At 47.7% G+C, this 13,041-nt stretch overlaps 3 protein-coding genes across 3 annotated transcripts; all 3 read right to left on the reverse strand.

The window, feature by feature from the left end:
• Positions 1-365: 365 nt before the first annotated feature.
• I302_103962 (uncharacterized protein) lies at positions 366-2,506 on the reverse strand (the record flags this gene model as incomplete). Its single annotated transcript, XM_065869770.1, has 6 exons — positions 366-722; positions 887-962; positions 1,030-1,172; positions 1,235-1,814; positions 1,970-2,143; positions 2,202-2,506. 6 exons carry the CDS (start codon positions 2,504-2,506, stop codon positions 366-368), a joined length of 1,635 nt encoding a protein of 544 aa, XP_065725842.1.
• A 1,470-nt stretch (positions 2,507-3,976) lies between these two features.
• On the reverse strand, positions 3,977-7,578 carry I302_103963 (uncharacterized protein; the record flags this gene model as incomplete). The annotated part of the gene is made up of 6 exons (XM_019189328.1): positions 3,977-4,242; positions 4,321-6,385; positions 6,450-6,665; positions 6,751-7,042; positions 7,128-7,347; positions 7,410-7,578. 6 exons carry the CDS (start codon positions 7,576-7,578, stop codon positions 3,977-3,979), a joined length of 3,228 nt encoding a protein of 1,075 aa, XP_019048890.1.
• Positions 7,579-9,289: 1,711 nt separating this feature from the next.
• On the reverse strand, positions 9,290-12,140 carry I302_103964 (uncharacterized protein; the record flags this gene model as incomplete). The annotated part of the gene is made up of 7 exons (XM_019189329.1): positions 9,290-9,307; positions 9,395-9,442; positions 9,517-9,596; positions 9,655-9,787; positions 9,896-10,056; positions 10,155-11,880; positions 11,973-12,140. 7 exons carry the CDS (start codon positions 12,138-12,140, stop codon positions 9,290-9,292), a joined length of 2,334 nt encoding a protein of 777 aa, XP_019048891.1.
• Between the last annotated feature and the right edge of the window lie 901 nt (positions 12,141-13,041).

Consider the following 13,041-nt stretch of genomic DNA (forward strand, 5'->3'; position numbering starts at 1 on the left):
CTCTTTCATGTGAACAACGAGCCACCTACATGCCTCAGCTTCTGTGAGACGCGGTGTCGAGCGGTCTTGGCGGTCAATAGGGTGAAAATGACTCGTACCCTTACCGCAATGTGTCGACTGGTTGCACGGGCAGCGATCATTCCATGGTGTTTGCATGTGTAACCTTATATAGAACGTGACTTTCGCTTGTTGATGTTTATGTAATGTAAACACAAGATCATCAGATCGTAGACGATTTACTGTCAAGTCGTGCTATGTAGTATTTGCCTTGATATCAGGGGAATGATGCCCATGAAAGACATATAAGGGGGTTCTCCGTGACTATCCTGCTCTTCTGATCATACACAACCACTTTCCTTGCTTGTCTACCGATCCATTCGTTCATCCTCAACGATTGATCTGAAATTTGGTCCCTCCCCCGACCCAGCAGATCCAGCGGCCAGCCCAACAGAGCTCCTCGACCCTCCGGATCCAGATAAAACGACACTCCCACTTTCACCCGAGATATCATGCACCGTGTGAATACTCGATCCGGTCGAAGCTCCTTTCCCAGAGTCATGACTGCGCCCACTATCACTATCTTGGAGGGGTTTCGCCGCGGGTCTCTCTTTCGTCTTTCCTGTAGAGGGCTTCTTATTTGGTTTATCGGAGAACATCGGTGGTGGTGGTATGACATTTTGAGAGGTCGAAGAAGGTGGAGGAGAAGAAGCGGTTCGTTCGTTCTAGGGTAGTAGCCAAAAGATGATATCATCAGCGATGAGGTGACATTCTACCACATTGATGACGTGTGCATGAGTGGCGAAGATCGACATTACTCCGATGATCGTCGTCTGTATCCATGATAGGCACACTTCACTTTGCTTCCGATAATGAAAACAAGACTCACTTTTCTGGTGTTCAGTTTGAATCCTTGTTTGGCGAAATGTTCGGCCAAATCGGTTGGTTTGGGCAATGGAGGTACTCTGTTGACCAGACATATGCGATCAATAGCGGTCTTTCAGTACTTACACAAGAATAAAAAATACTCACTGTCTGGGTGAGTACACTCTGAATGGTTGACTCTGTGCTTCGACCAGACAGGGTGCGGGAACGCCTTCGTCGGAGGCGATGGCAGTAAGATCGAAGCATCTGAATCGCAGCGAGTATGTCCCTTCTTGACGAACAGAGAGATCCTGAAGGTGTCGATGGATCAGCGTCAACGATGACGGACATTCAAGACGCGTTTCAGACTCACCGTGAACAAAAACCAAGTTCCCATCCCACCCTCAGGTGCAGGAACCCTCACACCCGCGACATGCAGATTCCCATAAAGATTTCTGACGCCTTTTGATGATCCACCTGTTTCCGTCCTTGAGCTACCGCCCGATCTATTTGCCGATTGAGTCCTGCTGGTATATCCAGATTGCATCATCGAGATGGGTTGGTCAGGCTCATCTTCTTTCAATTCATCCTCAGACGAAGGATTGTCTACTATCATTGATTCTTCCGGGACTTGTCGGGGTGGTGCTCCACTTCCTGATCTGATATTCGATACACGTTCTTTCGCAAAAAACCCTCCTTGCTGCATGGTCGGAGGCGATGATCTCATGATCTCCAATCTCTCTCCACTACCGTCCAGCATAGGCACATCGTCATCATCGTCGCTTCCCACATCTACATCCCCAACGCCTTGGCCATCTTCCTCTGCGTATCGTGATTTTGGTTTTGATGATGATGCTTGGTGAGAGGTAGAAGGGATACCAATGCTCCTATTGGGTTTCTCCGACGGAGGACCAAGTTCGGCAGCACAGATAAGATGACTGGGTTCAATCGAACTATTCCAACCATACCCGGGAAGGGGAAAGTCAACGCCGCAAGAGGGGTGAGAACCCCTTCGATGATGGTTGAGAGATTGCGGAAGAAGGATACCTTTTTTCAAGGATAATATGAGAAGTACGTAGACTGTGTGGAAGAAGAACCTCGAACGAACCTCGGATCCACTTCTTCCTCTGAGCCTGTCCCACTTCCACTCCCGCCGCTTCTCCTACGTCTTTTCTGCTCCATCGCGCGGAAACGCACTATCGGCGCTGGACCGATAGGTCTTCGATCTTTTTCGGTCTTTCGCCTGCCCAACACTGGTTCCTGTGCTACAGCCAGTGCAAATCTATACGTACACAGGGTCAGCCAGTATAAGGGGAGAAAGGGATATAGCACCAACTCACCGTAATGATCTGCCCGCGAACATTCCATGTTTGACCAACACTGGCGGAGTAAATACCCAATCTATCTCCTCATTAGCAGGGGGGCCTTCAGCGGGTAAGGTCGAGCTTGATGTTGCGGTCGTCGTGTGGTCGTGTGAGAAGACATTCGAAGTCAGAGGAGATGAGGATGCAGGTTGTGATCGACTACCGAGAACGGTGTTTGTGGTAAGTCTTGTTGAGGACGATGGGCTGGATGCAGAGAGGGAGTTGTGTGATGATGATGAGCTGGCAGCTCTCCCTAGCGGAGGTGGAGGTGGAGGATACATGGTATGTTTCTGCTGTATGTATGGGCCGTTCGATTGAGTTGTATGTATGTATAGTGCCGTGCTGATGAAGTAGATACAGCTTGACCTTCATATGTCTTAATGTGAAATGCGACCGTAGTCGAATTTTGCTGTTCTGTTGGATATTTCTGTGCTTGCTCGGGATGGGATGGCTAGTGCTCCGTGTATCTGACTGCCTTGTTTGAAGTTCCTATCGAGTATGCTAACCTGGCTGGATGAGATATGGAAGGTCGGGATGTTCAATCAGAGATATAGGGTATCTACGCTTTGTGAAGCTTGAAGGAGAAGAGTCGGAAATGCTCTGTTCTTCAGTGTGATAAGATAAATTTCGAATTTTGCTCGATCGCGAAGTTGACGTCGTATGTCTCTTTTTAGACTTGACTTTGTAGGGTATATGATGACTTTGTCGTTTTGAGTGGATGTCGACTATTGATCAGAGGAGAGGCGGTAATGAAGATGGTTGCGGTCCATTCTATGGTCATATCATTGTATAGTGAACATACCAAACATAATAAAGCTTACGAGCTATAGGTGATCCCAAGGAATGTGAGGAATGTTCTATCCGGATCGTTATGTCTCGTGGTGTCCTGTTATGCTTTTTTTTTCTTTTTACTTTTATTCTGTTCTTTTCCTTTTTCTTTTTTCTTTTTCGGTTTGGTTTGGTTTTGGTTCGGTTGTCACCCATTCATTTAATCGGATGTACGGCGCTAACCAAGTTGACCCACAGAATCAAGAATAGCAGTGGAAGTAAATTGGAATTGAAAATGTGTTGTGTGGAGTAAGTAATCTTTAAGAAATGGAATAATGGATGAAATGTTGAGATGATTCAGGGTAACGTGATATCACTACTCGTTATATTGGACGAGTTGAACACATCATCATGGGAATTGACCCTGTGGAAAATTCATCACCCATTTTTTAGTTCCTGCTTGATACCCTAAATCAACCACAATCGCCACATTCAAAGCGGCACAAATGACGTAAGCAGCTTCTGAGCCCGTGAGGTGGGGTGGGGGCGGGTGATGCTAAAGTGGAGGTACAATATAGATTAACACCTCTTCGGAGCAAGCGAGTCTTGAAATGCTGTATCCAAATGTTGGTAAAATACAACCTGAACACCTGAACTAAACATGCTTGGTAATGTGCTTCCATGCGGGACCACAGATTTCAGGTAAAGACCGGAACCAGTGTATTCTTGACCGCTACTTCATGCAGTCGAATGCTGGAGACCTCAACTCAAACAAAGCATATGCTTCTCGAACACTAATGGCAAGAGACAAATCAAAACGCCCAAACTGGATCAAGATTTTTGATAATCGCGTCATGTGCATGTTTTCATAAATATCAAGAAAAAGGACATCTACCAAAACCAAAAGGAATATGAAGCATCGTCACTGAATTATCGAAAATAAATATCCAGACAATCGAAACAAGGGTATACATAAGTTAGAATTAGAACCGTATAGTCGAAGGAATCTGCACGCTCCCAGGCGTAGGAGGTAAATGCGATCTGTGATCCCCGAACCTAGGCGAGGAAGGGACGATAGGCGTAGTAGGTGCAGAAGAGGTATATCTGATAGGAGGAGCAGAAAGTAATGGTTGAGGGTGGGAGGGTATCACTGCAGAAGTGGGTTGTTGAGGGGATGAACGAAGCATTATGGACTGAGGGCGGGGTGGGTTGGAACTTTCGATTCGGGATTTCAGGCTTACGAACATTGCTATTTGACACATATAGGGATCAGTGTTCTTGCTTTCTTATGGAGCAGACCGGTTATAAAGCGAGAAGCAACACTCACTCCTGAAAGTTGACTGAGCGCCTTTCTCTAGCGTAAGCGTAACCAGAGTATTATAATTCTGTCCAGCACTCTGATTCGCCCTGGAGAACTCCACCTTGAACCTTATCCCCCTCTGAACCCCAGCTCCGGATGATTCCCTGACATCGTCCAAACGGCACTTCAGTCCCCTCACACCGTCAATCTCTACCAGAGCCACTCTGACGTTCTGCTCGTTCAGGATTTTTCTCACCCTATCACGAGTAGACGAGATATTGTCTTGAGCGAGAAGAGTGAACGAGGGAGCCTTGAATGAAAAGAGATTATTGAACCATGATCTCTTGGGTGAGATTCCATTGATAGATGACGAACCAGAAGCGAACGAGGGTGTGGCACTGGGTGGACCGAGCAGGTCGTTGCCGTTGTGACCATAGGGTACGGGGTCGATACTGACATTCTTGATTTTCTTCTTCAACATTCCGAATCCATCTGATCCCCTGTGTGCTCTGAATCCCGAGGACTTGGTAGACCAAGATGAGATGGAGGGGTCCGAGGCCATATCGGACGAATCGATGATCACGTACGAGTTGTCCCTTGGTAGAAGCGACTCGGTAGTGTTTATATCAGTTTGGGGGACAGTTATTCGAGTCACTGGGGGAGGTGCAGGTCGGTTTGCTCGGGGAGGAGGGATAGGTGCGGGTCGTTCAGCTTGGAATACTGGAATGGGCTGGGGTTGGGGGGATGCCATTGGATGAGGATGAGGGAGTTGGGTATCCCAGATGTTCTGGGGGGAGTAGATCTGGGGAGATTCCATTGGTGCGCCGTACGATCCGTTCGATGTTCCTCGATGGGATGATCCGGTGGAAGAAGCGTAGGACCATCGGTTGGTATTGGGGTTGTTGGTGGGGTACAAGCCTGGTCTTCCACCATGAGAGGGAGGTGGTGGACCGCCAAGACCCAATCCGACCAAGGGGGATGTCGGACCGTGCCCTCCAGCAATGGAGGCAGTGAAAGTAGAATGGATAGAAGCGACATCGGCTTCGGTCTCATCGTCATCTGCATCTGCAAATTGCTCGGCACCCTCTTCCTCAACCACCGTCGAAGGCAAGGTGGTATTATTGGGAGTAGCGCCCGAAGCATAAGCGAGGTACGCTTGATAATCCGTTCCAAGGATTGCCGAGCTCGTAGTGGACGATCCTGACGCGACGGACGAACGGATGTTCATAGTGTTCAACTGGGCGGCCACTTCGTTGAAGAAGTGTTGGAGCGTCTGGTTGGGAACGACAGGAGCGTTGATAGGTGGTAATTGGGGTGTTTCAGGTAATGAGCTCAACACCTCTGATCTGGGTCTACTACTGGCAGAGTTGGACGCAGACCCAGGAGGGGAAGGGATGAAATCTGGTGGAGGCATATCCTTGGTGGGTGTAGCTCCCTGAAGGACGATCGCAGGTGTAGGGGTAGTAGGCATAGGTACACTCGATTCGGTCGATGAGTTTCTATTGGACATTGGTGGCCGTGGTCCAACCGGTGATTTACCAGGTGTCAATTTGCCTTTAACGATCCTAGAAACCACTGGGGAGTCCTCTGAACCAGTTACATGTGGTTGACCAAGTGCCTTCTTGGGTGTTGGAGCCTGAGGACGGACGACAGGAGTATTTTCGATAGATTCGTTCTCACCCAGCACGGCAAGCTTGGGTTTACCAGATACCTGAGGAGCGGGTGGTCCACCTTTCCTCTTGGCGGGTGACGAGCCCTGTTGAGCCTTTCTGGCGTGTCTTCTGGCTCTCTCGGCATCCTCATCTTCATCCATGTTGTAGTTCTCCAGATGCCTATTTCGGTACTTGATGAGTAAATGGTAGATTGCTTTTTCCCATGTCTTCTCTTTACTCATCAAAGCAGTGATGATCTCTTCGTCGGAGGCGCCGGACCAGAGGGTCTTGAGATTACCCATGATGTCCGCGTCGATCTCTTCGGGCGAGTTGACGGGTCGTTCGACCTCGTCAAGAGAAGGTGGGGAGACAAGCGCTCGACCTGGGATGGGTCTGGTGGGTCTTGATACGAAGAAGGGGTGTTGGAGGATCTCAGGCATCTATCGTAGTGTCACTCTACATCAGCATGTATAATATGAGTAGGACCGCAATGGCTCAACACACGGTTATTCTCCTCTCGGGGTCTTTCTCTAGCATTCGAGTCAACAGGTTCCTAGCTGGATCCTTGATCTCATCGGGCATCTCGAATACACCAATCTTGACTTTCTGCAATAACGATCTGATATTGTCGTCGTCGAAAGGTAATCTTCCAGTCAGAAGCGCGAAAAGGATGATACCGCAAGACCAGATATCAGAGGATGAACCGTGGTATGCTTTACCCTGTATCCACCCAAATAGCGAATCAGCCATTACCCTTCCGTACGATGCAACAGCAGAGGTGGGTATAGCGAGAATGAGAACTTACAGCCACAATTTCAGGCGAAGCGTAATGCGGTGAACCACAACTCGTCTCCAACATCCTCTCGCCAGCCTCCCAAGCAGCCATACCGAAATCTGCTACCTTGATATTCTTATCTTTGTCCAATAGGAGATTCTCAGGTTTCAAATCCCGATGGCAGATGTTGAATCGATGGCAGTAATCTACAGCATGGATGATCTGCTGGAAGTAATGTAATGCCTCTGAGATCGGTAGACGGCCTCGTTTGACGAGGTAGTCGAATAGTTCTCCTCCGGGCACGTACTCCATTATGAGGTATCTGAATGCAATCATCGTCAATAATCACGTTCGCGTCTGAGTCGAACATCACTTAGGCGAACTGGATGAAGGAATGGAAGACTTACAGTTCAGAAGAAGTTTCCCACACATCATATAGGTTGAGAACGTTGGGATGATCAATCAATTTCATAATGACAATTTCCCTCTCAATGCCCAATAGCACTTTATCCGCTCTCGCACCCGCTTCGGACATTGACATCCTCGAGTTCAGTATCAATCCCTTGGGAACAATCTTGATCGCGGCGTATTTGCCCGTGATGGAATGTTTGGCAATTTTCACTCGTCCTGTTCGCGCAACCAAATCAGACTGAGTATTCTTCCTCACAGGGTGGACGGTGGATGCTCACCCGAACTACCTTTCCCGATCGTCCTTCCTATCCTCCACTGACCAATCATCTTCGCATCGTCCTTGCTACTGGATCCATTCGTCCGTTTCCTACTGACCGTTGCTGGTCTGTTTGCTGAAGCGGAGGAAGACCCAGAGGGGTCTTGATGTCGGGTTGCTACTGATGCCATTTTGATGGCTGTTCTTGGTTCCCTCCGATATCACTGTTTATGGATCAATTCGAAAGATGGTGTATAAGGTAGGAGGTGGATGAGAAGTAATGGTGCTTTAGATTGAGGAGGAGAGTATGGGTAGATGAGTTGATGCTGTGTTTATATTTGTGATTACTGCGATATCTTATGGACTGTAGGGTCTGTTGCAGGTGATTTCAATCTAATTTCTTCCTTTCGTCGTGCTGGCTGTTGGATCTCGGTGTGTCGAGTCAGTGATGATTCTTGTTCTTGTGTTGGCGGTATTAAAGAATGACTATAGTGAGATTATGATGGCCTGTCGACTGGAATGAATGTATCAAATACCAGAAGAGATGACTGAGTTGAAGATAATGATGAGTAACACCCGCAAATGTCACTGACGACTACGAGCAAAAGAGGACTTGGTTGTTTAGATCCACTACAGCACTGACACTAACAGCAGTCACAGTAACCAATCATAACAACCCAAGCGAGAGTACGTTAGGCCAACACCCAACTCTCACATACAAATTAAACCATACAACCAGTGTCGAGTACGATACGCCTGTAGTCGCAGTAAACATCGAAGAGCAAGGCAAGGTGCGCCCTCGCCCTCGCCCTCGCACGAAAGATCAGGTCGAATGTGAAGTAAACATCGTCACTGATTTTCCCTTGCATGAGAAATGATATATCCCAATGATGCGGTTGTTATTCGACCATCTTCACGTAAATCAATTTGGCTCAAGGCGCACAGACAGAGCTTAGCGGAATCACCGGAAAACCTTGACCCTGAGTTAGCGAATGCACTCTTCGTACCTTCGTATGTGAAAAATCATTCGCGTGCTTTCTGCTTCTCCTAAGGTAGAGGCGTCGGTTGAATTGCATTCTGCACGAGCAAGAGCAAACATCTGAGCCCAGGATAAACAACTCCTGAAGTACTAGATGACACACCTCCATCTGATGGGTGGTAATACCCAATAACATGAAATTGGCTTATACTCAGGAACCCTGAATAGAATTGACTTGTTTACTCGCTCTTTTCTTGGAACGCTAGGATGGAATAGAAATAGAGCGCGATTGATTTTTCATTCTTGGTGGGTTTGACCCGTATGTATGGACGGATGGCTCTCGGTTATCGACGTCAGAGAACGTGTGATCGATTTAGCTCAGTGCATGAGGGTGAAAAGTCTGGATTTGGGAGATCTGGCCGTGCGCTGCATGACCCTTGATTGCGTCGATGAGTTTACAGTACCAGCGATATATAAGGACTAGAGTCTCTTCGTCGGACATTTCATCAATGACCGATGCTGTTCCCAGTAGAAGGTCGACAATTCGGTCGATCACGCATAACACAGTAGCTGAGTCATGCAATGGTATGCCGCTAACAAGCTAGGACATCCCAGCTACGATATAATCGGGAAGCGTGGGACGCCTACACCAAGCAAGGAAACCAAGTACGAGGGCCTCTGTTCCTTAGCTTAGCCACTGAAGAGGGACAGGAACCAGAGTGACAGGAGTATACATGTCACTGCTTCACATATGCATAAGAAGTAGTATGTATGTAAGATACAGATCTATCAAGATTAGTCTAATGTAATGTCCTGTACGAATTGGTGTCATAAGCCATCTTCCAGTCTACCACAGCAGACATGGATCAGAAATATTTATTGTCATTATCATCGTCGTCATTCGTGTCGTAAGAGTTGATCGTTTAATTCATGTATTTGTCCTAGATATCCAAACAAGCCAATCAGTACAGCTTCTAACGAACTGATCTACCTGTGCAGCTTGGTGATAGGATAACGCTCTTACTCACCTTCCATATCCAAGCTAGGCCAAAAGTATTGCTTGAACCATTTGCGATCTGCGTATGAAAAAAGAAGTAATAAGTACCTGCCCCCTCTTGAACGAGAACTCAGATGCGAGGAATGAACTCACAGCCATCCTATACCATCTTGCAGCCTCTCGCATATCCTTCTTAATCCCATTCGATCCCTTTGAAAGCAAGAATCCAAGCTCTACTCGGTGTTGCCTCAGCACCAGCGCCCGACTAACTCTGGAGAGAGTTACACTCACGTTCCTGCGAAGCTACATCGCCCATCCCAGCGGCAAACTTGAGATAAGCCATCGCCACATCAGGAGACTTCTTCACCCCTATACCCTCCAGGAAACAGTTACCAACTTCGAACATCCCGAGTGCAAGTTCTTTCTGTAAAGGATCAAATGGCTTGGCGTCAGCATATGGCATTGAATGAAAGCCGAACCGTGTGTTATGCAAATTAGGGGAAGAAGTCGAAAACGCCTGATCAGTACTCACCTGCATCAACTTCTTCTGCTGCGCCGTCAACTTGACGTGTCCAGGTGATTTATGGAAATCCAATCCGCCCTCTGCCAACGTCTCTTCGCAAGCCTGTTTCAACTCGATAAAAGCTTTCTTGTCGTCCCTATGTACGCCCCATCCATGACGAAGAGCGAGGCCTGAATCCAACAACAACGACGACGACACACAAAGTCAGCTTCACACCTCATCCACGATATACGATATAGAAGGTATGCGAGATGCAAGGCCCACTCACCCCAGTACATCCTCCCCGTCGCACTACCCCCTTCAGCAGCTCTCATAAAATACCAAGCAGACTTTGCCATATCCCCCTTCCCCCTAGCTTCGATACCGAGATGAACGAAATCCTCCGGTGTCTTCCCCGCATCATTACTACCCACAGTAGATTCCGATATAGTCCGTTCCCTCTCTGACTGTCTCTGCCGTTCCAGGGTAGATGCCGAGACCTTCACATACTTCCCATGGGGGAATACCAGATCTTCATTTACCGTCGTATTAGTATTTCCGAACGGATCGGTAGGTTTGGGAGTATTGGAGGGCGAATGATCGCCATCGAGATCGTAGAATGAGTATGCGACGGATAGGAAAGACATGTGAGAGTGACGAGACTCGTTATCCATTGGAGAGGATGGTCCATCATCCATTTTCATCGGTACCATCAGTGGACTTGGTCTCTTGACTCCACCAAAGGGAGGTTGGGGAGGATGGAATATATCTGGTTCCGAATTGGATAAATGGTGCTGATGATGTGTGGGTTGATGGGGCTCATCGCTTATAATCCTATTTCTGCTTGTGGGGAATTTGTTCGAATTTGACGAAGCTGATCGGATCGTTCCTGCTCTTTTCGGTATTTCGGAATGATGAGGTCTGGGAGTAGGCATCATCATGGTTGGATGTGAGATCGTAGCTGGCGTGGGTCCATTCGCAGCATACCTTCTTATAGGGGAAGTAGGTTCTGACAGAGACACAGCAGGAGCAGGAGCAGGAGCGGTATTAGGTGGTGGAGGGGGTGCACGTCGATGTATGATCAAAGGCTTCTTCAACTTCTTCTGTCCATCAGTTCCTACAGAAGTCACAGCAGCTTTGAACCGTGACAATCTCTTTGAGGGACTTCCACCACCCTCCTGACCTTCTATACCATTCACAGCTCCGGGTGCACCCTCCGTATCGACCCATTCGAACTGACTCTCATCATCTCCCCAATCGCTCCCCTGTTCACCGTGCACACTCGCCCAATCTGCCGTCACCTCCGTTTCTTTCGGTCTATGTATACCCTGTATCTCCTTTGCCAATGCATCTGAGCCAGATCTATCCCTATTCCTACTTTTCGGCTGAGGGATTGGTCCGAGATTGAACACCTGCTGTTGTTGAGGATTAGGTGGAAGAGGCTTGTTCTCTGAGGGTATACGTCGAGAAGTGACAGAGAAGCTCCGCTTGGGGGTCAAAGAACCATTCTTGGCTGTTGAGTTGGAAGTCGACGAGTTCAATGTGGAATTACTATTGGAAGACGGTATCCTGTGTTTGGTATTACTGAAATCCCTCATCTGTAATCCGCCCTCTTCTGCTCTCTGACCTTTCGAGGGCGATGGTGTCCTACTCTGCTGATTACGCTGTTGCTGTTCGAAATATGATTGTTGGCCTTGCTTGGAAGTTGATGCTTTGGGTGTAGAGGGAGATTCATAGCCATCATCGGGCTCCTCAGTCTGAGAGATCGTTCCATAGCTTGCGAATGAGTCTGTCGATAATCTAGATTCGACAGAGCTGAGAGAGTCGACTGAGTATCGAGAATTACGGAAGAGATTGCCAAATTCTAGTGTCGGTATGGGAGGTGCAGCTGGTTGGGCCTGAGACTGGGGTTGAGGTTGGTGAGGTACAGTTGAAGGACGGTTGTAGTTAGGTATAGGAAATGAGGTTGAGCCCGAGCCTGAGTTTGAAGCGTTGGAAGCAGAAGTTGAGTTTGCCTGTATCATTATTAGCCAAACCATCCAACAAACCGCAAGACTCATTCTGGCAAAAAGGCTGGATTGGATCATAGTGAACTCGCATCACTCACCCGACTCCTTGCACTCCTTCCCTCAGCCTCCAGCCTGGTCAACGGACTAACAAAGCTCCCCGACGAAGCGACCTCTTTTGCCGAAGGCGTCCTCCTCAACGACCCTTGTCTGCCTGGTTGCTGTTGGGGGTAGGTCATAGATGAGGGGGGTGGTGGTCGATAAGTCATGTTTGAAGTCATTGCCATGTCTCTCGATGAGTAAGATGTGTTCAAAGCCTACACTTTGGTGTCCATTAAGATGGGTGATAACGATGGCTATAGTCAAAGATCTGAAACACGAATGAGCAAGTCGGGGGAATGAAGGTTGGTCACTCTCTCGTAAGGTTGATATGCTGTAACGAACGGTTGGAGAGAGTGTGTCTCGTCGGATGGGACGATGATGGTGGAAGGGCGATGGAGTAATATCGATAATATTGTTGTTATTGCTGTGTACTAGTAGGTTATAAGAGTAGCACCGGTTATCATCACCGAACACTTTTTTATTGTTGACACAGCAAATAACGATATTTTAATCAGACGCAGATGAAAAGTATCAGTCGGTGTACTCGATGGTGTTTGTCAGACCAGGATGAGGATAATGCAAAGTGAAGAGACGAGTAGATAGATGTCTCAGACCGATGCAGCATCTGACAAACACTCTCATCACACACTATACACTTCAAAATCCGCTAAAGGCGGTAAGTGTCTGTATGAGATGGGTCCGTGTCATGATTGAGGTGATTTAAAGGAGTATGCACATCATACGCATCATACCGTATCATAGTGATAGTGATCGAGAAACTCAAAGCCTAGACTCTGTTTACTCTGCTTATACAAAAGCCAAAAGGAGAGAGAGGGAAGAGGTCTATCCTTTGATTGATGGCTACTGTACTTGACATAGAAAGGACAGGTAGATCGATATTCAATCAAGTACATTGATCCGCCATCTATTATACTGGTACTGTACTGGATCATATGAAACGCGCTTTTGGCCTCAAGGGATCAACGAGAATCCAAGATACAAGACACCATGTTGTCATGACAATGGGTACACAGATTGTCCATTGCATATAAGAGTCACTCGACCAGC

Source organism: Kwoniella bestiolae, chromosome 2 (genome assembly GCF_000512585.2).
Source record: "Kwoniella bestiolae CBS 10118 chromosome 2, complete sequence".
Lineage (NCBI taxonomy): Eukaryota > Fungi > Basidiomycota > Tremellomycetes > Tremellales > Cryptococcaceae > Kwoniella > Kwoniella bestiolae.